This window comes from Trachemys scripta, chromosome 4 (genome assembly GCF_013100865.1).
Source record: "Trachemys scripta elegans isolate TJP31775 chromosome 4, CAS_Tse_1.0, whole genome shotgun sequence".
NCBI classification, from domain to species: domain Eukaryota; kingdom Metazoa; phylum Chordata; order Testudines; family Emydidae; genus Trachemys; species Trachemys scripta.
Genome location: NC_048301.1, coordinates 119,516,094 through 119,542,793, shown reverse-complemented (window position 1 = coordinate 119,542,793; position 26,700 = coordinate 119,516,094). Strand labels below are relative to the sequence as shown.

Below are 26,700 nucleotides of genomic sequence, written 5' to 3'. Positions count from 1 at the left end.
AACTACATCCTGTGGTAGGAATAAGTGACCCCTTGTGCATTGATGCCAACAGGCTCTTTCTGTCTAATGGCCCGTTAGGCTGTCCCTACAGCACTTGTGCTATGTTGCAGTTTTAATCTATTTGCACGTAGACTGCCACTTGCAGTCATTTCTTCCCAACCTATCCCCACATTCTTCGGCCTGGTCTACAGTAGGGGAGAGAGGGGTCGATGTAAGTCTCTTATTTCAACTTACCTCCCATCCTCACGGCGCGGGATCGACGGCCGTGGCTCCCCCATCGACTCCGCTACCGCTGCTCGCCCTGGAGGAGTTCTGGAGGCGACCAGAGCGCGTTCGGGGATCGATCTATCGCGTCTAGACAAGACGCAATAGATCGTTCCCAGATAGATGGATCGCTACCTGCCGATCCGGCGGAGAGTCTGGACGTACCCTTAGAGATGGAAGTGGATTAAACCACCTACCTCCCTCTAATGCTGTGTAAGGCTGCAGCATGCATCAGCAACTGGCAGGATCAACACTTGGGAGTTCAGACTCTTATGCTCAAATCTCACCTATTGAGGATATGGCTCAGTCCCAATGGAGCAGCCAGCTGCCCCTCTGCTACCACATATGGAATCCAGCTCTGGAACCAGGCGATGTCCCCTTCCAGGGACAGAAGGGATGAGAATTGCTGAGGACCCCATACCTTTCCAATTGTTCAAATCAAGAATATGCTCACAAGGGTCACTTAAATATGAAGAAACATCCACCTTTCCTATTAAGAGAAGAACCAGTCCCTCTCCCCCCTTGACTGTCACTCTCATGTGGAAGGACCTAGTTTTGCTGCATTTTCTCTGGAAGATTTAATTAAGTCTGTTTTTCGTAACTGTTGTGTGTCCTGTATGCGATGGAAGCCACACCAGAGACTCACACTGTATGTAGTGTTTTATTGAATGAAGGTAAATTACAATAGACAAAAGTATGTTACACATGCTATACAAAATATACATTCTTATAAGTGAGAAAAATAGAGATACTAGGAAAGAGCAACAGTAAATGAGGGCAGATCTGTAGACAGTGCCTTAGACACACCCATGATTAGAGCTGCTTCCCTTTGGCATTGATTGACAAAGATGGGTATGTTTATGGAAAACAGAATAACTTCTGTTATTCTCTGCAAGTTAGACAGATCTCTTGGTAAAGAGATGGGTGAATGTCTTAACAAAACACAGGTAGCTGCATCATCCTGTTTCTAACTGTGTAATTTAGGAGCTGTTGCTCTTAAAACTGCAGGTGGAAACTTAGTCTGTTTTTCAGAATGCAAAAGAAGTCCATTGGTAAGTAGCTTGCCCAATTAAAAGTCAAGGCTACGTACAACCAGCTTAAAACCACTTTGAAGAGGCCACTGTTTATGCCAGGACACTCAGTAAATCTGTTCTATTGCAGGTAGCATAACTTACAGGCCTTAGACCTGACTCTGCACACCTTACAAGACAACACTGCCTTTGACTTCCCTGGGAGTTCTGAGTACAAGGGCAGATCAGGCTCCCTATCCCATCACGCACTCTAAGTTAGCAACAGTGGGTTGCACAAGCAGAGAAGCTAATGCCAGGTTGACTTGTGCTCCATACAAAATAGAGGGAGGGGGAAATAAATGTTTGCCAAATGGAAAGAGGAAAAAGCACAGCAGAAATGAAGTGTTATTTTTCTGCTGCCAAGAGATCATGGCTCTCAACATGCTGTGGACCAGCTATGCTGCATTGACCTTTATCGTGTATGACCAAATCAGGCAGGAAGCCTGGAATGATGCAAGCTTCCCATTGCAGCAATTTGATAATTGGCACTTCTGATGTGAATTTAGGCTATTGGGGTATGTCTACAGACTTTTGGAGTGAGCCTCCCAGCCCAGCTCAACAGACTTGGGTTGCAGGGCTTGTGCTAGTGCTCAGAAAGTAGCTGTGTAGACAGCACTTTGACGTTGCAGCTCGGGCTCTGAGGCTTACCCCCCTCCCCAGGCTTTAGGGCCCGAGCCGCAACTTCCAAGTGCTGTCTACACAGCTACTGTCGGAGAGCTAGCTTGAGTGTTGAGCTGCTTTGGGAGGCTCGTTCCAAAATACTGTGGAGAGATACACATAGACAACAGCCAGGTTCTTTGGAACACAGGTAAGTTCAGGTCTAAAATGAACAATATGTCTTCCTAGATGGAGTTCAGGGAGAAAACTTAGGGTTTCCGCCCCCTCCCCCCTATCAGGTACTTAAGAATTTCCCTTTGAGCTGTAGTGAGTGTTACATTTAATAGCCCAAAAATATTGAGAACTTCAAAGCACCAAGGGACTAAAATGCCAGCGTTTAGTTCTACTTTATCTGAACATCAAAAACAACTGACTCCCCTCCACAGTACAGCGGCTGGACTACCTTACGGTTTGCTTTAAGAACTCTGGGATAACTGCCACTGCTGAATCTTTGGTCCTTGTTTGCCTGGATCTGACCACCAGCCATGCCCGAGAAGGAAAGTAATGGATATTTTCAAATATGTTTGAGGAGCCTCACTTACCCTGCAGGTGAGCCAATCTCTGGCTCAAATAAGTTCTAGCTGTGGTCTCTGAGAGGGGGAGTCACCTGAGATGCCCCAAACCTTACAATCCCATCCAAGAAGTGAACAGCAGGAGAAGTCACTAGTTCTTGCAGAGTTTTACCTTTTGGTTTGATGCAGACTGCGTTTTTCCTTCTAAAAAGGAGAGTCACGGTGCTGATTCCACTACTCATTAGTGGATTTTCTATAGACTGAACAAAGTGATCAGGAGGAAAGCCCTGGGGATCTTATTTACTGGAGACAGCATACACCAGGAAGGATAGCACCACCAAGTACTTTAGCTATAAGCTCATTGTGTCCTTGAAGATGCAAAATAGATGGAAATCATGAAAAAACAATGTAAAATGAGCATCTCTACCTAGATGATTTTACCAGAAAGTGACAGCTTTTTAGGCAGTGTAGGATGATATTATTTCTTTGAAGCATATATTATATATGTTAGGTTATTGGTGACACTTCTCTGCCTGTGCTGCTGGGGAGAAGACAACATTCATCGAGTGGTTCTGTTGCTAACAAGTCACACAGGGAACCTCAGCAGTGAGGGGAACTGCTTTCCAAATCTAGGGAAAAGATGGCTAGTAGTGGATTTAAATTTTAAGTTTCCTCATTTTTCATAGATGAGTCTCGTACTCTTTAATAATTTAGGGTGAAATCCTGGCTTCATTAAAGTCAATGCAAGATTCTGAACTAACTTTAATGAGCCAGGATTTCACCTCTGATATTTTGACAGATAGGGGTCATTAGCTTTCAGAAGTGCATATTCACCACTGCTGTGGAACGGCTTACTAGAAAACCCACATAACAATACACCATGACATCCAACACTTCACCATGGACATCCACTTCACAGCTTGCCCCCAGTAATCTAAACGTCTAAAATGAGGAGTATTTGACTGATGCATATTCAGTACTCGCCCTTTTGCAAATGGATTGGAGATATTCAAATATATTAAGGGCTATTATAAAGAGGATGGTGATCAATTGTTCTCCATGTCCACTCGTAGTAGGACAAATAGTAATTGGCTTAATCTGCAGCAAGGGAGATGGAGGTTAATTTTTGGGAGAACTTTTTAGCTAGAAGGGTAATTACAATCTAGAACAGGCTTCCAAGGGAGGATGGGGAATCGCCATCACTGGGGGTGTTTAAGAACTGGCTGGACAAACACCTGTCGTCAAGGATGGTCTAGGTTTACGTGGTCCAGCCAAAGCGCAGGGAGCTGGACTTGATCTCATGAGGTCCCTTACAGCCCTACATTTTGTATGATTTTATGTCCAGCCACACACATATGGTGAGTAGCTGGAGGTTTCTGGTACAGCCGCCACCAATGATATGGCTGCATTTGTGATCAGAATTAGGCTTCGATGTTGACACCTCCCTGAGATGAGAGGGGGAATTTACCCTTGATTTTTTTTTTTTTGGGAGACTAAGGTCTTGTCTGCACTGCATATTTCAACCATCTGTGACCAGCCACTTGTGCAAACATCTCCTCAAGACAGGAAAAAATGCTATAAGCCGTGATTTGTATACCACTTCCAAGTAGGGAGAAAGTTGCACTGGTGAAAACAGTAGCCAAGTTGTCTGTCTACACTAAGCTGGTATTTGCATTGGTGCGGCTTAACTTTACTTGGAAGTGCACTATACTAGCTGCCTGTATCGGTGCAGCTCACTGACCATAACCAGGGCAAGTCGGCCCTACAGGTAGCAGAGTATCAGGTCATCCAGCCAGAGCTCTCTGCCATATATGGCATAGAAAGGCCTTTTTATGAGGACATTTTAGATCTTGGCAGAGTCTAAAGACAGGAGCTACTCAGAGCTCATTGATTTTTCACACCTAACACTACTTTCCCAGATGACTATGAAGAAAAGTCATTTTGCATATTCGGGATATTGCCAAGGCATGCCATTTTAATCTTGTTTTGCTCGCTGCTTACAAGAACTCCTGGGAAAGTCGAGATTAGGCTCTGGTTTGTTACTTCAGGGTTTCTGTGAGACTTCATGCTCCATGAAAAATGGAGGTAGTGTTTCCTACAAATTACAGAACTTTTCAAACAGATGTAAGTGGGTCAAACTTGGTGCCCAAGAACCCCGACCATGTAATGAAGAGGGAGCAGTTTACATGTATACTGTCAAGCCAGAGGCATACACAGCTGTATGTAAATCAATGCTATTCACTAGGGTGACAATTTCACTGACATGCCTACACATCCACTTCTTCCCAGCATGAAAGGATAGATCTATCCCTGAAGAAACAAGCTTTCAGATCCACAAAACCTAATCGGAACAAATCTTTATGGTTTGATAGCCAGTTCTCAAGATTACAACAGGATGTTACAGTATTTTTGGCATAATAAAAAATATTTACATTACGGCCAACACATTTATATGTGTAGTGTATACAAAATATTTATGAATGCAAATTTATTTACAACTAGAGCAGCAGTTCTCAAACTGTGGGTCAGGACCCCAAAGTGGGTCGCGACCCCATTTTAATGGGGTCGCCAGGGCTGGCTTAGACTTGCTGGGGCCCAGGGCCAAAGCCAAAGCCCAAGGGCTTCTGTCCTGGGCAGCAGGACTAAGGTTACAGGCCTCCTGCCTGTGGCTAAAGCCCTTGGACTTTGGCCCCCCAGCCTGAGGCAGTGGGGCATTGCACTCCCTCCAGGGTGGCAGGGCTTTGGCGGGCTCAGGTTTCAGTCCCCGCTCCTGGGATTCTGTAGTAATTTGTTGTCAGAAGGTGGTCGTGGTGCAATGAAGTTTGAGAACCCCTGAACTAGAGCACTACTTTACTCACAGGAGAAAAAAAACAACCCTCCAAAAAGTTACCAGTTGACACAATGATGCAACTCCTGCTAGCAGACTAAAGGATCAGAAAGCTGGCCAAGAGCTGTATGCTTGCAATTACTGGAGAATTCTATGGGGAGCATGAAAGGCAACATGAAACAGCTAAGCCTTCTTGATAGAATTTCAGAACAGACAGCCTGTGTTGATATGACATCATTATGCTCATGCCTTCCAATACTCTTGTAGTGGAGTTCACTTCATTCACCAAAATTGTCCAACCATAAATTAATGCTGTGGATCCCCATCTTTCCAACACAAGTAAATCCAAGAGACAAAAGCTTGTGCCATCATCCCACTCCTAGCTGAGAGAGTCTGTCTTGGTCCACTCAGCTTGTAATTGTAGACATGTGTATACAGCATCTTTGGGCAAGGGGTTAATCCTGAGGTAGAAAATACAAAGTCAGTTGATCTGAATTTGCTTCCAAAGCTTCACTTTGCTGTTTTTTATGTGGCTTCACTAAATTCCTGAATGTTCCGAGTCCTGTTAAAATCAAAGTTATGTTCACGTAACCTGTGGCAAGGTCTGGACGAAACAGCCTGTTCTCTCTCACCATCAATGACTCCCTCACTTCGGAGAGCTTGAGGGGCCTCCTCATGGATTGACTGCTGCTGTGGGAAGCGTGAGTGCGACAACCCTAGGTCTCTGTTTAGTCCCCATAAGGGTAGCTGAAAAGGTTCTGAGAGAAAAAAAAAAATGGATAGGCATTTGAGTTCATGATAAATGCACCAAAATTCTAAACAAGGATTCTTTAAACTCCATGTGATTTGGCAATATGACATTCTTAACAAGATTATTTTCTATTTAGCTTTGAGGGCACATTTTACTGGAAGCCTTCCCACTGTAGCAATCTGTTACTGTAACCAGCTACAACATGCCTGCAAGTTTCTTCAAAGGTTCTCTGGAAGAATCACAAAAAACCTTGATTCTATTAAATAGACAACGTTTTTTTCTCAGGTGCTTTGGAACATTAGGCATTCTATTCAGTAAACACACAAAAGTGCTATTTGGATTTCCTGTGGGATATCTGTGTGACTCTAAAGCAAAGACAAATGTTGGCAGAGAATTATACTTGATGATGTATATAATTTCTCTCAACTCCAGGAGCATTTGGACATTTGGTGCAAAGCTTCAGATTTGTCTTCATTCAAAGTGCAGTCTGGAGAGGAAGTGTTCAGTGATTAGATTAACTACCCCACACACAACTTGACCAGATAAAGTTGGATTAGTCCAGTGCAAATATATAAGGTAACAGGCAGGCTTGTGCCATCGGACTGGAAGAAGAGGACGAGTCATGAACTTACCATTATTAGTCTGCTGGGATGAGAGTTTCTTCTCACTTATTCGGTCATGATGGGTAAGAAAGGCAGACGTTTCTCTGTCTACTATAAGACTATCCAGAGTGCTGGCTTCATGTTGGGTGTGTGTTGGATAGGTCTCCTTGGGCACTTGTACCATGAGACCGGACAATGTGTGATCCAGTGGGTCCTCTTCTGTGATGTATGCATAAGGACAGTACTCACGGGTCCTGGAGTAGATGTTTGCATTGTCGTAACAATCTGAGCAGATCACTAATGGCCCTGTGCCACCTGACACAATGGGGGAACAAAAAATATTCTTTGTTTAAAAGAGTAGGGATGCCTGATCTCTACATACCTGTCTATAAAAGCAACTGATCATGCAATATCACCGTGTCATAGTGAGAAAGACACTGACATAGGATTGGTTCTGAACTCCACAATGCATGCTTGCTTCTTTTGGAAAATAAGCTGCAGGAGAAATATGCCATGTTCACATGCATAGCCACCCAAATTCATGCTAGCCCTGTGTCTCAGAGCTTGCCTGGGAGAACAGAAGCTTGCTGTGGTGTAAAGCAACCTCATATTGCCTTGTAAGTTCTAAGAGCAAAGACGTTCCAGTATCTAATTAACATGCATGTCTTCCTAAATCACATTTGTATTAAAACAGTTCCTTACCCTACAATTACTGTGGTTCTTCGAGTGCTTGTGTCTATTTCCCACTCTTGATGCACATGCTCCCCCCATGTTCTCCAGATCAGAAGCTTCTAGCCAGGTTCTGTTGGGGTCACACCTGCATCCTGAGTACCTTTTGCACCCCCCACCTCCCATCTGAGAGCATGAAGGGTGGATTGGGGCCAACCATCTCTCAGTTCCTTCACCAAAACAGAACACAGGTCCTGTAGTAATAAGGCTGGAGGACCGGTCATGAAATAGATGTATATGGACAACATCTTGAAGAACCATAGTTACAGTAAAGTAAGTAACTGCTTTTTCTTCGAGTGCTTGTCCATACAAATTCTACTACTGGTGATCTAATTCTTATCTAGCCTCCTGTGCTAGTCCTGTGAAGTTTGACACTTCTTGCCAAGTATGATTACATAAAATGGCATAGAGTGCCTGGTAATTGGCAATCCTAAAGTGGAGGCTGACAGAGGGCAGAGTAGCTCTTGGTTCAGAGGTGATCCAGGCATTTGAGCTCCTTTTCTTTAGGTGTTGCCTTGCAGCTTTTCTGTTCTGTCCTCTCCTGAGCAGCAGTGAAAACAAGGGATCCAGGTGTAGGATGAGTGTAAAAATACTAGAATTCCAAAGATGGTATCTGGGACCTTCTGTCTGCCTTTTTGGATGCTGGGGGAAAAGTGATGCGGGAATCTGCCTCAGGAGCTGTGCAGCTGCTAACTGTCCCTCGTTTATGGCATAGTCAGCCAGCCGGCCAGCCTGGCACTGAGGTGCGCAACACGTTTAACAATTTGTGGGATATCTACTGCCCTATATCAGTTGGAATCTCTACTGTCTCTGCCATCTGATGAAGGAAGTCAAATTTTTAAAATTAAGATTGAATGCTATTCTAAAAGATCTGCTCTAGGAATTGTTTCATGGAAGTTCTAGGGACTGGGTTATACAAGAGGACAGACCAGATGATCACAATGGCCCCCTCTGGCCTTGGAATCTAAGAAAAGCGCTGTAGTCCTCAGGGTGTGATGGAACAGATGGGACAACAGCATCAGGTGAAGATAAGATGGCAGCAGGGCAAGTTCAGCTGACTGATGAACTTCAGAGACTTGCAATTGTTGAGGGTCACTAATTGACACCTGTGGGCTGATGCGGTTTTCCTTCCTAAATGTAGTACTTTACATTTGTCTTTATTGAATTTCATCTTGTTGAATTCAGACCAATTCGTCAAGGTTGTTTTGAATTCTAATCCTGTCCTCTAAACTGCTTGCAACCCCAGCCAGCTTGGAGTCATCTGCAAATTTTATACGCACACTCTCATTTCATTATCCAAGTCATTAATAGAGATCTTGACTAGTACTGGACCCAGGACTGACCCCTGCAGGACACTAGATATGCCCTCCCAGTTTGACAGCGAACCACTGACAACTACTCTGAGTACAGTCTTTCAACCAGTTGTGCACCCACCTTATTAGTAATTTCATCTAGACCATATTTCCCTAATTTGTTTTATGATAATATCATATGGGACTGTATCAAAAGCCTTAGTAGCTCTGGGAAAATCTTTTGTTGGTACCCTACACCTTCTGGTGCCGAAGAAATAACAGTGATTGATATAGCTAGGGGAATGTTTACGGTTTATGATAATGGTGACTCAGAAGACAGATGCTACTAGATCTGGTGCTGTGTATCTCAGCATCAAGACCATCAGTACCATGAGCAGCAACTGTGAGGTAGATGGGGCAGAACATTTGTGCTAACAGAATTTGTACCAAAGTAGCTTGTACTGGAGCAGAAAGCCTTGGTGTCAGTATGGAGTGCCCAACAGGCAGTGTCGCAGAGAGAGACAGATGGAAACTGCTTGAGTGCGCTCTTTGGCCGGTACTGGTATATGGAGAACAGTGTTTTTGGGTGCAGAGGAACCCAACTTGGGTCCTGTGCTACCCTTGTGAGAGGAAAGCTGCAGTGATCTATGCCTCTTTGACAGGTTCTCAGACAGAAGCCTGTTCAGAAGACGATGACTGCATCCTATTGCTTTCAGCAAATGAAGACGACGAAGTGGAAGCAGCTTCTCAGAAGCTGTGGCACTAGAGGCAGTCATAACATTCATAGTCAACCGAGTACTTCTGGCGGCGGACTGTTCAGATCTGGGTGGATATTGTTTACCCTGATCAGAAGCTGACCTCACTAACTTGTCTAGAAGGTAAGTTTTAGGCAAGCTTCCCTTGCCGTATGGGTTCTTTTAGAAAAGATGGAGCTTTTATCAACAATGTGCCTCCCAAGGGATGCAGCACACTTACATGAAGGACAATACTTGAACATCAAAGATTTTTGCTCAGCCATAAGGGCTAAAGCCCAGTATCCAGAAAAGCTATCCGGAATGGAACCGAATACGTGACTACCCAAAGCGAATTAACCTCTGATCTACACTGCATAGGTAACATGTACAAACAACAAGGGACAGGCACATTGCTCTCAGTCCTGTTCTGCAGCCATGGGCTGCTCCATCCTTTGTGCCGCAGGGGGCAAGGAGGGCATTTGGGCACAGACACAGTTCCAATGAATTGTCACCGATTCTGATCTCGAGCATGTGGGGAGCATGCACCCCAAAAGTGGACCACATATAGATAGATAGATAGATATAAATATTATATATATGGACCAGCACTCTAAGAAAAAGAGGTAGGGTTTTTAAATTTAGAGTAAAGAAAATTCTAAAATTTCTAGAGTCTTCTAAAACATTTCACCTTCAGTGCTAATACCATTACCCATTACCCTGCTTTGCGTAATGCTGCGATGCAAAGGGGCATACTTACCATCTGTTCCCTTGTGCACATAGCCGTTTGCAGGAGGCATAAGCTGTTGATGGCTTCCTGCCTCTGAGTTGCTGTAGCCTTCTTGAGGTTCAGAAAGAGTTCCTTGGGAGGATAAATAACTGGGAATATCTGCAGGTAAATTCATCTCCTCTGAAAGAGACACACAGAGATTAACACTGACTATCTCAACAGTAAGTGATAGGATTTCAAAGTGGTGCTGATGCTATTCAGCCGACTAATGCAAACATACTGAGAAAAGGATTTCATTCATGTGCCATCCCCTTTCTCCTCAAGAAATGAAAAATCCACATATCTGGCTAAGAGATACTAACCAAAAAGCAAACAGAACCAATCTTCATCTTACTCTAAGTCTTGCAAGTGTTCTCCCCCAGACATAAATTTAAAATTCTTATTTACTCCCAACTTTGTGAACTTCATTTGTTTCCCTCATTTCAGAAGAGCACCATGATTGACAAGGTATAAAGTGTTTAATGTTAAAGAATGCACGTTTGACTTCTTCCTCTCACCAGAGAGAGAGAGAGAGAGAGAAAGCCTGAATATACCCAGTTGACCCTGTGCATAAACCAAGAGGAATTCAGCTGTGACAAACAAAGGCTTCCACCCCGTTAGGTCTCTTCCTTTACATTCTTTATGGAATTATTTCATTTAGTCATAGGTTAAAACACAACAGAAGTAAACTGGCCTTGTATTTTACATACCTGTGTTAGTGATGCTGTAGTCTTCACTTTTTCTTCGCATGTGATATATAACTATAACCCATACCAAAGAGGTGCCCACAACACAGCAGACTACAACAATAATCACAATGCCAACTGTCGTCCAGCCATCTTCCTCATGTAAAATACCACTTTGGGAGGAATCACAATTTGGGGAAGATAATACATTTAGGTAAATATGGCCACGCTCTGTGCCAAGTGTGTTGGACATAATGCACGTATATTTCCCAGCATCCTCTAACCCAGCATCCACAATGATAAGGAGTTGATTGGCAGCAGCAAAGAAGTGTCGTTCTGTTACTGTCAGGGGCCCATCATCTTTAGTCCAGTTCAGGCGAGGGGCTGGACTGCCACCAGCTATACACTGCAACACGGCAGTTTCACCTCGGGTTACTGTCCTGTCTTCCAGAGGCCTGACAAACGAAGGAGTTTCTGGATATGGTGGAAAGGAAGAAAAGTTATTTTAATATTGTAAAGTCAAATAGAATTAAAAAGATAATTGCACAGAATCTCAATTGCAACCTTCCTATGTGTAGCAAATTATATTTAGAATCCAATCCCAGAGTTTGAAAATAGAGATGGGCAAAGAGAACAGTGGCCAGGAAATACTGTGACAGATCTGATGTGATGGAAGACACTTCCATGAATGGTGGACTCACTGGAACTGATCTGGACAGAACTTTGCTGAATACACCGAAGGTAACACTGCATGGGGTGATATGAAGTCTTTCCCATTTCTATAGTTTATATATGACCTTAATGTAAAAAAAAAAAAAGGGGGGGGGTAGAGGATCTTAAAAAAAACAAAACCACCACCAAACACAGCCTTTCTGGTGGCATTTCCTTCCTATACCAGCTCAGCATAGTCCAGGCCGCCTGTGATTAAGTTCAGCTCCCTGAGTTAAAGCTGGAAATATCAAATCTATAAAATCAACCTAGTCAAGAAGTGTCCCCATAATTCTCTCCCCCCAAACCCATGCCAACATATACAGTAAATGAAGCTGCAGACTAGCTGAGCAGTGAGTGACTAATCAGAGGTTATTTCATTAAGCAGATTGATATGGACAACAGATGAAGGGAGCAGCATTAGAAACCGTTTCCAAGTTTGGCATTCAACTTCCCCAAGATAATGCGAGTCAACAACAGGGAACTCTGCTATAGCCACGCACATCATGAAAATACATTTCTTCCATTGTTCTTTACTGCAAAATGCCATCTACAACTAGATAAGTAGAACACTGGTCCTTTGATAGCTTAGTCACATTTTTTAAGATGGCTCAAACTGCTACCTTAAGATCAGAGAAACATGCCACTCTGGTAGCACATTAACTTGCATCCAATTCATTTAGATTCCCTATCAACCTCTCATGTAAGTCAGCTACCATCATCACAAAAAAAGTTAAGTGAAAGGACCTGTACAGTTTCAGAATTGTGCTTTGCTTACCTAGCACCGTCAGTGTGGCATTTGCGGATAGACCTCCTGCGATGTTTTGTGCCATACAGCTATAGAGTCCCATATCTTCTATTTTTACATTTGCAATGAAGAACACGTCGTCTTCAGGCATAACATGCATTCGCCTCTCTCGTGCTGCAGGGAAGTCTGTGCCACCATCTTTCTGCCAGGAGATCTGGGGAGAGGGGTGGCCCTCAGCAGCACACTCAAGTCGGGCCATGGCCCCAGTACGGATAGTTAGATCCATAGGGGTTTTCAGAAAGGAAGGCAGCTCTGCAGTGGAGGAGACATGATGAACTGAATGTGAAAAATTTTTTTCAGACCAAGTTCTTCTCTATACTAGAGGAGTCTCTGAACTGTAGCAGATCTTACAGACTACTGCGATTCTTTTAAAGGATTGTAGGAATTATACAAATGCAGTATATTCTTTTATTTAAAATTCTATAATGGAAAACTAAATCTGCAATGCCCCATTAAGACCATCTTAGTGGGGGACAAATGTCCCAACCACTACCTCTCAGTAAAAGGTGAAAGCAGCACGGCTTAGCTTAATTCACAAGTCTTTATTTGCTCATACTTTTCTGTCCCCTGTAAAAGAAGAGGTGAATTATACCTTAATAGCCAATAGCAATATCATACATGGCTCTGCTAAATGCTCACAGGCTCTCCACCCACTAGGAGAGTCAGTGCCTTTGGAGCAAGCCAGACAAAACTGGTGTCTCCTAGAATGGATGTCTGCTCTGGACGGACAGTCCCCTCCACTTAGCTAGTGTTCTCTAAAGGCTTGGTTTAGCATGTTTCTCGGCCATCTTCTTTTGGGTCATGACAACAGAAGTCTTAAATGGGGCTAAAATATCTCAATACAATGGTTGTTTCCTCAGTTTTATGTGGTAGATCTACTTGTGTCTGTCTCCCTCGGCTTTGCAAGTGTTTATAGGGGAAGGGTGGCTGGCTCAGCCAACGGGGGGAGCTTTCAGTTTAGAAACAGTAATGCTGCACCCATTTTACTGGACTGGAGAGAGAATTACTCACAAATCGTGACTAGAGTTTGGTGAAAACTTTTACATTTTCAAAATTTGATTTATTTTTGCCAAAAAGTGTTGCAATTTTTTACCGCTTATGGAAGTGATAGGTTTGAGAACGATGATAAATGCTGAAAATATCATGCACATTTTTCAGCCAGCTCTGGACACGACTCCTCTCCACAGACCCATTATAGAAGCAGCCAGTTTTATTCCTGCTTTTGTGAGCCTCTTTATGGAGTCTGAACGAACATTGGAACAACTTCAATGAGGGGAATCATAAGCTTTTGTAAATCACAACTAGTTTGAAAAACATTTTTCTAGATAAAAGTTTAATTATAACCTCTAAATATAAGATGAAGTTTCTCTTTTGTTAGTATATCTGCTTACCATTGACAGTCAGTTTGGCTTTGTTAGAATAATTGGAACCAAAGTGATTGGTGACAATGCACTGGTATTTTCCTTCATCGGTGAAATTCACATTGAAAAGATGCAGGACTGTGGTGTACTCAAGGACCTCTCCATCTTGCTGCTGATACCTGGCAAAATTCTCAACTTCTGCATCATACAATATTTCACTGTCTTTACGCCATGCAGTGGACATTGGTGAATCACTGGTGCTTACTGCAGTGCAAGTCAAAGTCACATTCATGCCTCTTAGAGCAATTGTGCTCTCAGGATGTACTCTTATCTGTGGTTTAGGAAAGTCATCTGTGAAAGGGATAGCAAGATTAATCAGGTTTTCCCTTCAGCATGCAGCTGATGTTGCAAGAAAAATATTGAAAGGTATTTTATGTGGAAACAATGCTGTTTGTATCGTAGGTAACATCTGCTTCCACTGCTTATTCCCCACATTAAATTATCTTCAGTTTGACATCAATCAGCTGCTGGGGAAATGAAGCTGCGAAACAGGATTATGACAACAGGTGCGGGCACAGAGAATAAGCAACAAGAACAGATGAGGTGAAAGTCACCTCAAGGTCTTCATCAGGACCCTGTATTTTCCAGTTACCTGGATTTGATGCAGATTCTATACACAGATGCATAATTGTGCTGCACAATCTAATTTTATTTTGTAAGGGATAGAAACTCTTATGGCAGCAAAGACCTCTTTATAGGCATCACACAATGTAAACTGGTGGCTTGCTGCGATATGTCTGCATACAAACAACCTAAAGAAATCTCTGAGAAATATGAACTGTCCCATTCCTCCCTAAAGAGTGTTGACTGACGTCTGACGACAATTTACATGTCAACATACCTATTTCAATGCTTACTATTTTAGCAAAAAGCTTCAGTTGTGCTAATCCATTGGCAGATGTTAGGTTGGGAACACTGAGGTAGGAATTAGGAGCTCAAGACCCACCAAAGATTGCTACTGACCATAAAAGGAGGTAGGGTGTTGGGGAAAACAGACATGTGGATGGATAAGACTGGCCAGGTGGTTAAGGTGCTAGCCTGGAACTCAGGACACATGGATTAAATTCTCAGCTCTTCCACAGAGTCCCTGTGTGACCTTAGACAAGTCACAGTTTCCACCTCAGTTTCCCCATCTATAAAATGCGGATAATAGCACTTTCCTACCTCACAATCCTTTCACAAGGATTAATATGTTCAAGTTTGTGAGGCACTCTGATATTATGACAAAGGAAGCCAAATAAGTATTACACTCTCCAGAATGCCCAGACTATCCTGTGGTACCAAAAATTTAAGCTACCCATGCCCTCCTCGGTACTAAGAGAACCACTATTACTGGGTTCAACACCTTCTACACAGTAGACAGTCAAGAATTTGAGCCACATCAAATTTTCATCGTAAACAAATGGTCCTGTCACAGGACTTCCCCTCTTATAGAATCATAGAACTGGAAGGGACCTCGAGAGGTCATCTAGTCCAGTCCCCTGCACTCAAGGCAGGACTAGGTATTATCTAGACCATCCCTGACAGGTGTTTGTCCAACCTGCTCCTAAAAATCTCCAATGATGGAGATTCCACAACCCTGAGAATTCAGAAGTTTTTCCTAATATCCAACCTAAACCTCCCTTGCTGCAATTTAAGCCCATTGCTTCTTGTCCTATCTTCAGAGGTTAAGAACAATTTTTCTCCCTCTTCCTTATAACCACCTTTTATATACTTGAAAGCTTATGCCCCCTCTCAGCCTTCTCTTCTCCAGACTAAACAAACCCAAATTTTTTCAATCTTCCCTCTTAGGTCATGTTTTCTAAACTTTTAATCGTTGTTGTTGCTCTTCCCTAGACTTTCTCTAATCTGTCCTCAAATGTGGCGCCCAGAACTGGACACAATACTCCAGTTGAGGCCTAATCATCGCAGAGTAGAGCGGAAGAATTACTTCTCGTGTCTTGCTTACAATACTCCTGCTAATACATCCCAGAATGATGTTTGCTCTTTTTTTTGCGCAACAATCTTACACTGTTAACTCATATTTAGCTTGTGGTCCACTATGACCCCCACATTCCTTTCCACAGTACTCCTTCCTAGGCAGTCATTTCCCATTTTGTATGTGTGCAACTGATTGGTCCTTCCTAAGTGAAGTACTTTGCATGTGTCCTTATTGAATTTCATCCCATTTACTTCAGACCATTTCTCCAGTTTGTCCAGATCATTTTGAATTATAATCCTATCTTCCAAAGCACTTGCAACTCCTCCCATCTTGGTACTGTTCACAAACTTTATAAGTGTACTCTCTATGCCATTATCTAAATCATTGATGAAGAATCTCTTATAGTAGACTATACAGTGCCTCAGTGCAATAGAAACCAGGGAACTTGGGAAAAATATATAGCCATGGAAAGAGCCAAACCAAAAAGCAATGGTAGGCCCAGTGATGCATGCATACACAAATTAATTTTTTTTATCTCCATTAATTAGCCCAATAATCTCCTTCAATTCAACACGAATGTCTGGTTTCCAAGAAGGGTGCATTTCTACTTAGGCACTACCATACCCCTAAGTCAAAGTCATTAAGAATACAAACCACAGACAAAGTCTTCAGGATTCACATTGAGAATGCTTTGTCCCGCTAGCCATTCGGGGTGAGCACAGCTAACATTTACAGCCTGTTGTAAATGGCTGTCAATGAGCCACTGAAGCAGCCATTTCAACTGGCAGTCACAGAGTAGGCTGCTGGTGTTCAACATCCTGCAGAAACAAGGTTAAAAAGGAAAAAGTCATTAATTTTATTTACTCATTTCTCATCTCGGATATTGTGGTGACAAAGCAGCCGAACACCATTGGCACATACATACAAAGCGCCCACCACCACGGTATCTGGATCTTAGGATACCTACTGGCTGCTGTCAGTAAATGCCATATCAGGAAGTCTTTACTAGACTGAAAAAAATATTCACCCCTTCTGGAGAGTGAATCTGGGGTTTAGTTAGAACCAGAAAGGGCATGTACCAAAGAATAAGGGATTCCTTTCAGCAATATCCACTCTTGTCCATGAATGACAACCCCCACTTTAAAAACATACAAGACAGTAAATAAAGTCTCACAGGAGCGCCTAACGTAGAAAACATGTCTCACTACCTTCCTTCTCTCAGTGAAGAGAATATGAAACTAAGTAATAGCCCATCTGGCCAGGATTAACTAAATAGATAATTTTTTTTGAGACAGATTACATGATATTCAGACTTCATCTTCTACAGAGCTATGAATTATACTCCCATAGAATATCACTGGGTGTGTGGGTCTCTCAACATTATATAACATTCTACATGTTTGAAGATCACATGTGGCTTCAGCAAGTGTATGCGCCAAGCTAGTAAAATCCCTGTATTGCTGAAGTTTATACAAGGCCCTTTCCCCCTAAAGGGGGTTCAAAACATGAGGCTAGTCAAGCCCTCGGAAAGGTTTCCATTTGGCCATTTCTCCCGTTCACTGGCCAAGTTCCAAGATGCTTTGAATTTTTTATATGGGGAAATATCATCTGAGGCTTTTGTTTCTTAATTGTCTGAAAACCAGGCTAGATTTTTGAGCAGACAAGTCAACAGCTTTAATTTAGTCTCAGAGGGGCCACATGAAGCATTTAATTTTGTAATAAGGAGTGGGGTACTGCTAAGAGCCACATTAATGACCATAACAGCATCAGTCTGCATGTTGGACCATTAAGGATTATAAAGACTTCCTCTGTGTTCTATTTCAAAGCAGACATGCACAAATATTAAAACCTTTTTTTTAATCCGCCCCCCCATTCTAAAATGTTTTCAGAACATTCCTTACTTTATATTTTTAGTATATATTTTACAGCAGAGAAATTTGATTCCACCAAGCCACGTGGAGTACAGTCCTAATTTGCAACCTGGTTCAGTGCCATCACAAGGGATTGTCAAACAGAAAAATGCAGATAAGAATTTCCCAACACCAAGTGACAAAGCCAATTACAGACACCCAGAAAGTCTTGGCTCCTGCCATTGTGGGGATAACAAAAGCTAACCCCAGCTCTTTATTAATCAGAGCACTGCTTTAAACACCCACACCCCGAAGCAAGAGTTCTCATGAACTGCTCTCAAGATGAAAGAGCAAAAGAGTTGGAAAAACACTGCAAGGAAGTATTATAGTTTACAGTAATTATGTTCAGGAAGAGAAGATATGAATTCTAGCAGGCATTAGCTAAACCCTATAGCCATTGTTAAAAATTTAATTTTTACATAGGAATTACCACCACTGATGCCTACTTTGTTTTACTGATATTTTGTAACGGAAGTGGAACATATTTAAGCAAAACCGTAGGAAGGTCTATAAGGGACACAATATGGTCTAACTTGTAATAAGGAAATATACTTACAATTCACGAAAGTGAGTCCGAGCAAAAGCATTTTCTTGGATAGACATTATTGCATTGTTGTTCAAATCTCTGTAAATTAAGCAAGAAGAGTCACAATGGGAAAATTTCATTTCATATTCTAACGCTGAACAGTTGTGATATTTGCATGTTTGAAGAACAGACATGTCTGAAATTGATAGACAGAAAAAGCTACAAGAACTACAAGACAAAGTACTTACAGATGTTCAAGTGCTTCAAGACCAGAGAATGCTTTCTTTGTAATTGATTTGATCTGGTTTCCTTGCAAGATTCTGAAAGACAACCCCCCCAACAAAGAAGACTTTAACAGACAAAATATTTTAATACAATATAATGTGGCGTAGTGTCGGCCAATGTGAACAAGGGCTGCTAGGTCTCTCCTTACCTGTATACAAGTTTCCCATTAGTATGAGGGAGTTTTACATGCATACCAGTGACACTCCCACCCAAGAACATGGTAACTGCTTTTCCAAAAGGATTTTAAAATAAAGTCAAATATTCTGACAAGAACCTGCTGAAGTGAACCAAAGGGCGCTAACTAGTAGCCCTGTCAAAGGATGAAAGTAAATTTCATTAGCTCTGACTGTTAGGAAGTCGAATCGCCAACAATGATTTTCAGCAAAGCTTTTACCTGAAAATCTATTGGCACTTAAAACTTTCCTTAGGTATAGCCCAGACAGTAATTTTAGAATGCATAACAGACTTCAGGTCTCAAATCATGTTTTCTAAAATGATAGTGGAAGCAATTTTATCCTACAAGTACTTCCATCATTTTCAAAACTACATCAGAGACACCCACACCTGAACACTATTGTCAAGCAAGAGTTCAATTTCCTAGCCTTAGTCTAAGTTACTTAATACAGAGACCATACTGAATACAAATGCTCTTAACAGAAAAGGCTTTTCTCAGACTTAATCATATTTGTGTTCAAACTATGCACTATTAAAAATATTTCTGTCTTCATTTCTATTCCAATGCCTTGGAAAGAGGTCATTTCCGGGGCTTGTAATACATACAATTTGTTGAGTCTGCTGAGACCTGCAAAGGCTTCATTCGAATCTTCTATGGCCCAAGAGATCTCGTTGTTCCGCAAATCTCTACAAGAGTAGAAATGCCTCATTTACATGCCTGGGAAAAATTATATTCATCATTGCTAGTTACTAATGACTGGGGATACAGAATTTCTGTGTGTATAAGTAGTACTGTGCTACTGCATAGTACTTTACAAACACTGAGCCTCAACATCCCTGCAGGAAGATAAACACCCCATTATACAGATGGGGAAACTAACTGTGCAAGGTGGGTAAGTGAATTGCCTAAAGTCACAGCATCACTGGCCGAATCACAAAGAAAACCAAGAAGCTCTGAGGTACAGTCTCTTGACTGGATATTTGGTAAAGACCAATAGTCTGGCTAGTGATCACCAGGTGACAGGACTATTTACTAGAGACTGGGAGGGGCTCCTGAAGTGAGTTGGTTTGCGTAAGTGAATTAAGCAATAAATTCATAGTGTTAATCTTCAAGTGACAGGCTTGTGATAACGTTAGCATATTAAAAGATTACATACAGGTTGTAGCGTAGGGCTGCCAAGCATGAAGTAGGAGATTTGCAATACAGCGCGGCTGTTCTGCTCACAAATCTTGTTACCAGCTAATGGGATTTCTGCTTGACCCCTGCATGGCACTTCTGCCCTTACAACTTAGTCTGCTGTTCTATACTAAAACCAATACAGCACTCCCTGGTTTAGGAGGGATTATTAAATGATTCACTGAGGGGGGAAAAAAAGGGGGGGGGGCGGCGGGGAGAAATAATAGATTCAGTAAAGTTCCTTTTAAACTAAAGTCAAATTTACCTAGGATTTTTCCTTTAGGGAGGGACCCTTCTCATCTGCCTTTTAATATCTTAGCATATAGAGGTATTTGCAGATATACCAGTGAGTTGTGAGGAGAAATATTAATGCAGAACAATTGATGTTTCATTAAAATATAGGCATTTATCAGTACGATAGCGCTCATGTGCAACAAATCAACTGCCATAAGAGCGCTAAATAAAATTAAGGACAATAATAGTGAATGGGCCTAATTTAATATAAAAAAAATATTTCCTTTGCTGTATTTATGGTGAAACAGAACCATTGTTATCATTGCTTAGAATGGAAGTTTTACTTTATAGACATTAATATACTGAAACAGACCAAAAATCTACCTAGTCCAGTATTTTGCCCGTGGCAGTAGCCATTCTTATTCGTTTTGTAATACTGAAGTAATTGGTTCAGCACCTGCAGAAACACGTTCCACAGGTAGGAACCATTTATTAACTTGCCTTTTAATCCGCTTAACTTTAATTCAGGATGCCCAGAATTCCACCATTACTAACAAAGAGCTGGAATGTGCAACTTTACTCACGCTGGCGAGTGCTGGTGCACACAACAGACCCACCAACTACAATGGGTAGCAGTGCGCATCACTGGGAGCAAAGACTGCATAATCTAGACCCAAAGTAATTTTGATTCTAAATTAGAGAGTTTCCCTTTGAAGACTTGTTTAGGGGGTAGGCAACATACACATCCCGAAAGTGAGGTTCTAATCAGAAAGTTGTTCCAAGTAAGTGACGCTGTGGTTACATGGGAATAAATGTAGCACAACACAGCAGTAGGAATAACTACTTCTAGAATACTCTCTAGGTCAGCCGAGTTTACAGTTTCGGACGGTTAATGCCCAGTCAGACATAATATTATAAAGTAAACAAGGTGATAAGATTTAAGACTTTTGAACTTCTGTTCTGTTTTTAGATATCTGATTTCTATTTTGCACATATTCTTAATCCACAGAATACATAACCCATATCTTATCTACAGTTTGTGTGGTTACCCTACAAGTTTACTATCTTTAAAAGAAGCAGCGTTAAAGAGCATAAGGCACAAAGAGTAATACTTAAGTCAATCTTAACACACACACACTGGGCAGATGGAGGACTAACAATGGAAATTAACTATTAAATTATGTGTCTTGGTGAGCATATACCTGTGCTATTTGGACCAATTTGGTGTTTTGTTTTTGTTGGTAAAGCACCAAGAGGGAAGGGAGAGGGGGAAATAGAACTTCACTGTGTGAGCTGACAGAATTTGCTCCTCATGTGCGGTGAGGCATGAATGTTCCGAGCCTTGTTAATCACCATTGCTCCCTTGTCTGCGAACATTCGGCGACCCTGAACCAAAAGGCCTGCCTGTTAGCTGTTTGACGCCCCTTAAGAGCCCAACAAAACCTACTAATTAATCTGCTCTTGTTCTTTTTCGTGCTACTCTAAATCTAAGAGATTAGTTTTAATTGTTTCATTAAAAGGTTGCATTAAGGTTAACAGAATATGACTGCTTACATAAGTGTCCAGTGATTTTGCCTAAATAGGCACTTTCTTAATGAACTGACAGAAGAGTTATAAACTTGCACTCTTTTCCAGCTAGCTTTGTGTAGAACCATTAGAAGCGTTCAGCTCTGAGGATGTTTTTAGCAAGAACCAGGATTGAATCCTTATTGCTGGATAAATCCAGTCACAGTTACATGTATTAATGAAGCTATAAAAATATGTGCACAGTTACACCTTAGAATAGACGTGGTAAATCTTTCTGCACTGTTATGTTATATACGCATTGTGAAGTGAGCATGTGTGGAGGGCAGAAAAGGGGGAAGGCTTAAACAGTAATTTTTATGCCTAACGTGGATTCACTATTTATGTTGGTTTACATGTTTATTCCCATGGTACCCAGTCACTGTAAACTGAGTGAGTTAAAAGCAACAATTGGGCCCAAGTTGACAAGGCATCCTCACAGCAGATACTTGTGTTGGCTTACTGAACGAAAAGGATGATTAGACCACCTCCAATGGTCCCTGCAGAGAGGTAGCTCCTCCAGAGCAGGTTTTCAAGTACCCTGGTAGGATGGTGTGCGCTGACTCTTGCTGTTGGTTAACAGGATATTCTCCAGGACTATCAAGCTGCTGCCAGCACTAAAGTTAGTGGGTTTTTTTTTTTTTAAAGCTTAAGACTCTGGGCAGCAATTACTCCTACCGACAGCCCTCTCAATCCCTCCATCCCTTCAAAGGCAAGATAGCAGCACAGCAGGGACTAGGGCTCCTATTGAAGGTTTTACAGGCTCGCATGGTCAGTAGCAATCACAGCCTTTGCTTTACAACTAAGGAAGCTAGCAAAAGTAAACAGGAATTTTTAAATTGGAACCTTTCTGCACTTACAGAGTTTGAAGATTTGACAGCCCTTTAAAGACACCATCGGCAATGTGAATGATTCTGTTGTCACCCAGATTTAATTTCTCCAATAAGCCAAGTCCCACAAAGGCAGACTGATCCAGACGGGTCAGCTGGTTGTACGACAAGTCTCTAAAAACATTAAGTGTACACAGTAAGGGGAAGAGACAAGAGACTAACTGAAGGCAAGAATATCAGACAATGAGGTCATCAGAAATCAAGACTCCCTGTTCAGATTTATTTTCACTTAAACATTCTACTAGAATGTTTTGACAAAGGCCTAGCAAAAAGAGATGCAGCATTTTCTATGGCTGTTCTAGCCAATCTGTTCTTGGTAACATCATGAAGTCCCCACTGAAATGCAGCCCAGCACTTACAGTTCAGAAAGTCTTTGGCAGAATTCCCATGCATCTGGACTGATCCTGTTAATGGCATTTTGGCTAATGTAGAGTTGTTGCAACGTTCGTAAGCCATACAACCAGCCCTTGTTTATTTCTGTCAGGTTATTATGTTCCAGTTCTCTAAAGAATTAGAGAAGAAAATGTTTTCCAAGTAGACATTCAATGAGTAACACATTTTTATAGCACTTCCCATCAGTTGATCTTAGTGATTTGCTAACATTAAGCCTTGTAGCACTCCTGTGGGATAGACAAGATTATACCTTGGTTATAGAGGCCAGAGGAGTAAATGGATGCCCACAGAAAGGGTAAATCACTGCCCAAGGTCACAGTGAACCAGTGGCACAGTGAGAATCCTGGCTTCTATTCTTAACTCAAAATTCTCTGTTCTATCCAGTAGAAGATATGGCCTCTTGTTTTAAATCAACTCTATTAAAATCTCTTGGTAGCACTGCTTGGGTGATACATATGAGATCCCTCTGTGTCAAACACTCATACACCTAAAAGTCAAGACCTTATAGTTAAACCACTAACATAAAGCAAGTCCAGGATTATTAGCATTCTCACTTGTACCTAGGTATTAGAAGAGACTCCAGGTCGCTTCCCCTTCCCATCCCCAACCCTTCACCCCCGTAACTTTTTTTTTTTAATGAAGTAGTTTGCACAATTTCATTTCTTAGTTCTTCATATGATGGCAAGAGTAGGAAAACTGAGTGAGAGTCTGAACTTGAGATTCCCTTGGATAGTTTCTGGGAGACTTCCCATTGGACATTGAACTTATGGGGACACCAAGCTTTACTATCAATCATACCTTAGTTGGAAGGCAGTCCTATTTGTAATGCCATCAGATAATCAGAAATGATTGTTTCATTTCTATATTCTTTGGAGAAGAGTGGTTCAGGGATAGGTTGGGAAGGCAAAATGCATACCTAATCATAGCTTTGGGACAGCACCAATAGCTGGGGCCACAATAACAGGGTTGAAGCTGTAGGGATTGCTATGCAACTACCATATATGGATACAGTCTACTCAATAGCTGTGCATTACAGTGAGAAGACTGGAGAAATCTTAAGAATACTGGCCACAGATTCTATCAATGGAGTAGTGAGAGGGTGACACTTTCTGAATCACCTTGGTGAATGGAGCTAAGCTGGCAGAAGGGAGAGAGACACTAATATCTTTACATCCTCTTTGAAGTTACCATGAAAGATGTGAAGCCGTAAGCTTCCACAGGGAAGAGTAGAAATGTAAACACATTTTCTGTACTACTCATCAACTATTCCAGTGAAGCCCGGCATCACGAGAGACACAGTGAGGACCCACTTTCCCCGTTGGTGCCTGAAAAGGATCTCTAACAAAATGCTATGGGCAGCCATACTTACAGTTCTTCCATATTATCCAATCCAAAGAATGCTCCATCCATTAGTTTGCTAATCCCATTGCGCTGCATTTTTAATGACTTTAAGGATTCCAGTCCCTGGAATGTAAGACTTTCCACTATTTTAATCCGGTTCCTTTTAAGTTCCCTTAAATAAAATAAGTTAGCTGTAAGTGTTTAGATCTCTTTCACTAAGACAGACTTGCATCTATCAAGGACACATTCTCCAGCAAATGATACAATTTTAAATGTTGTTCATTGAGTTTAAGGGACATCACTTACAGGAACTGCACGTGAGGCAATTTGAAGATCTTTGGTGGAATCATACTAATTCTGTTTCTGTTTAGTTTCACCACCACTAGAGAACTGGATAAGTTATCAAGGCAGCCTGCTTCTAGGGTAGTTATTCTGTTGTTACTCAGATTCCTAAGAAAGGAGGAGAAAAGATTTTCTCAACATAGAAAATTCTACTTTAAAATTGCATAAGAACATCAAACTAATATTTGTATTACAACTAATTTCTTGTAAAGTTATTTGGTCTCATCCAGTCCCCAGTTTCAGGAATTCAATTTCTGGTATCATGGGTTAACCTATTTAATCCAAAAAAGGACAACAGGCAAGAGCAGGCATGACTAAGACAGGGACAATCAAGTGACCTGGCTAAGGTCAGCAAAAACCAGGGTACACTAGGAAGTTACCCAATGCTGGCTGTCAGACTCAGGCATGTTAGTTTAAGAAAGTCACTGCTAGTGTAGATGGGACAAAACCCTTTTCAACACAGCCTGAGAAAGCATAATTATGACTTGGTACCATTATGTTTTAAGTTATTTTGTCCCATCTACATTAGCAGGTGTACTGCTCAGAGGGACACATTGAACTATGCAATAGGTCAGTATCCCACTATAGATGGGACCTTTGACCGTAAGGCTCTTTGAGGCAAGGATCATGATTCCTATCGGTATATAAAGTACAAACACATTTATAACATTGCCTACATAAGAAGCACATGGCTAGTCAACAATTCAGCCTGGGTGGGGAAAAAGACTCCTTCCGACTCCCACTAGTCACTAGTTCTCATATCCTTTTTTTTTTTTACTGTGGGGGAAAAAGGTGATGTTAGGTTGTACTACAATGTAACTATATACTTCCAGCACACTACAGATCAGTTACCTCATTATACTTACAGGTACTTCAACTGCATTCGTGGGAATGAAGAAGCTTTAATTTCTGATATGAGGTTAGAGCTAAGGTCTAGGTTCTCCAACGAAAGGTAAAGTTGGAGCTGCTCAGCATTTATCTCTGGAATTGTATTGTGTACTCTACAAACAAAAGAAACAGCAGCAACATGAGGACAATCACCAGACCATCACTAGGGATGAGCACCATAACTAACGAGGGGTCCAAGGATTAGGATTAATAACCCATGTTTGAGTTTAAAAAAAAATCTAACGTACCGTTCCCGGTGTTGATTAAGATCCATAAAACCTTATTTCAGGTCCTGGCAATGTTGGAAGTCCCCTCCCCACAGCCATTCTGACAGTAAAGGTGGTTTTTTTAACTGTCAGATTTTAGCCCCTGGGGGGCTGGAGGTAAGCTGTTTCCTGTGGGAATCCTTGAGTCTGGGACAGACACCTCCACCCCCGCCTTGCTTCAAAGCACCTCAGGTTTGTTTATCAGAGTGCATGACAGAAATCCCCCACTCTCTTTCCCCCACCCCTACCCCACACTCCCAGTAGCTTGCATTTGCAGGTGATTTTGAGTTAACTTTTGGTCAATTGTGTTACTAATGTTTTTTGTGGGGATGTGTGCTTTTAAAAAAAAAAAAAAAGTGCTGTACATCTGCCTTGAAGCATTTTAAACAAAAAGATATTTAAACAAGGTTAGCTTTTAAAAAATTAGCTGCTTTCAATTCCTTTGAGACAAACTTTTTCACTTGCTTATAAGAGAAAACATTTTTTTCAACTCTTTAAATATTTACTTACAATGACAGAATAGTAATATTAGAAGTTGGTTCTCCAAAGTAGGGAATTTCGCTTAGCTCATTGTAATTCATCTTCCTGAAAAAGAGATTTCTTTACTGACACTTCAAAAAGGGAAAAGCCGTTCTAGACAGCTAAACAACTGAAAGATTTCTCTGGATACTATAGTATTGTGAACACTTTAGCTACATGAATGACATTTTGCAGTAGACAGTGCTGGTAGACCCCTTAAGAGCTAGTTTAGAAACAAAAGTTTGGAAGACTCAGCAATCCAAAAAACAGAACCGCTTTAGGTAGTTAATTTAATTTAATGGCATCTAAAAATTAGCTACATTCAAAACAAAGTGATGCCCTGTTTCTATTTTAAAATAATGGAATGAGTACTAGATTTCTACACTTCCTGATGAAATGTGGTTCTGCGGGTGGAACATATCTCTGCCTTACACGTACTGTGCT

General features: G+C 41.6%; 1 protein-coding gene across 1 annotated transcript in view; it reads right to left on the bottom strand.

Annotated features, from left to right (window-relative positions):
* Positions 1–3,977: 3,977 nt before the first annotated feature.
* LRIG2 (leucine rich repeats and immunoglobulin like domains 2) overlaps positions 3,978–26,700 on the bottom strand; it is a 39,697-nt gene continuing 16,974 nt past the window's right edge. Inside the window, exons 3-18 of the mRNA XM_034770611.1 lie at positions 26,248–26,322; positions 25,450–25,584; positions 24,548–24,691; positions 24,270–24,413; positions 22,867–23,010; positions 22,478–22,621; positions 19,250–19,330; positions 18,433–18,504; positions 18,215–18,283; positions 16,403–16,566; positions 13,798–14,118; positions 12,377–12,658; positions 10,915–11,364; positions 10,196–10,345; positions 6,714–6,998; positions 3,978–6,088 (exon numbers count right to left, since the gene is read on the bottom strand). Coding sequence (XP_034626502.1) covers positions 5,856–6,088; positions 6,714–6,998; positions 10,196–10,345; positions 10,915–11,364; positions 12,377–12,658; positions 13,798–14,118; positions 16,403–16,566; positions 18,215–18,283; positions 18,433–18,504; positions 19,250–19,330; positions 22,478–22,621; positions 22,867–23,010; positions 24,270–24,413; positions 24,548–24,691; positions 25,450–25,584; positions 26,248–26,318 — 2,889 coding nt within the window. The 5' untranslated portion in view covers positions 26,319–26,322 and the 3' untranslated portion in view covers positions 3,978–5,855. The remainder of the gene's footprint in view (positions 6,089–6,713; positions 6,999–10,195; positions 10,346–10,914; positions 11,365–12,376; positions 12,659–13,797; positions 14,119–16,402; positions 16,567–18,214; positions 18,284–18,432; positions 18,505–19,249; positions 19,331–22,477; positions 22,622–22,866; positions 23,011–24,269; positions 24,414–24,547; positions 24,692–25,449; positions 25,585–26,247; positions 26,323–26,700) is intronic.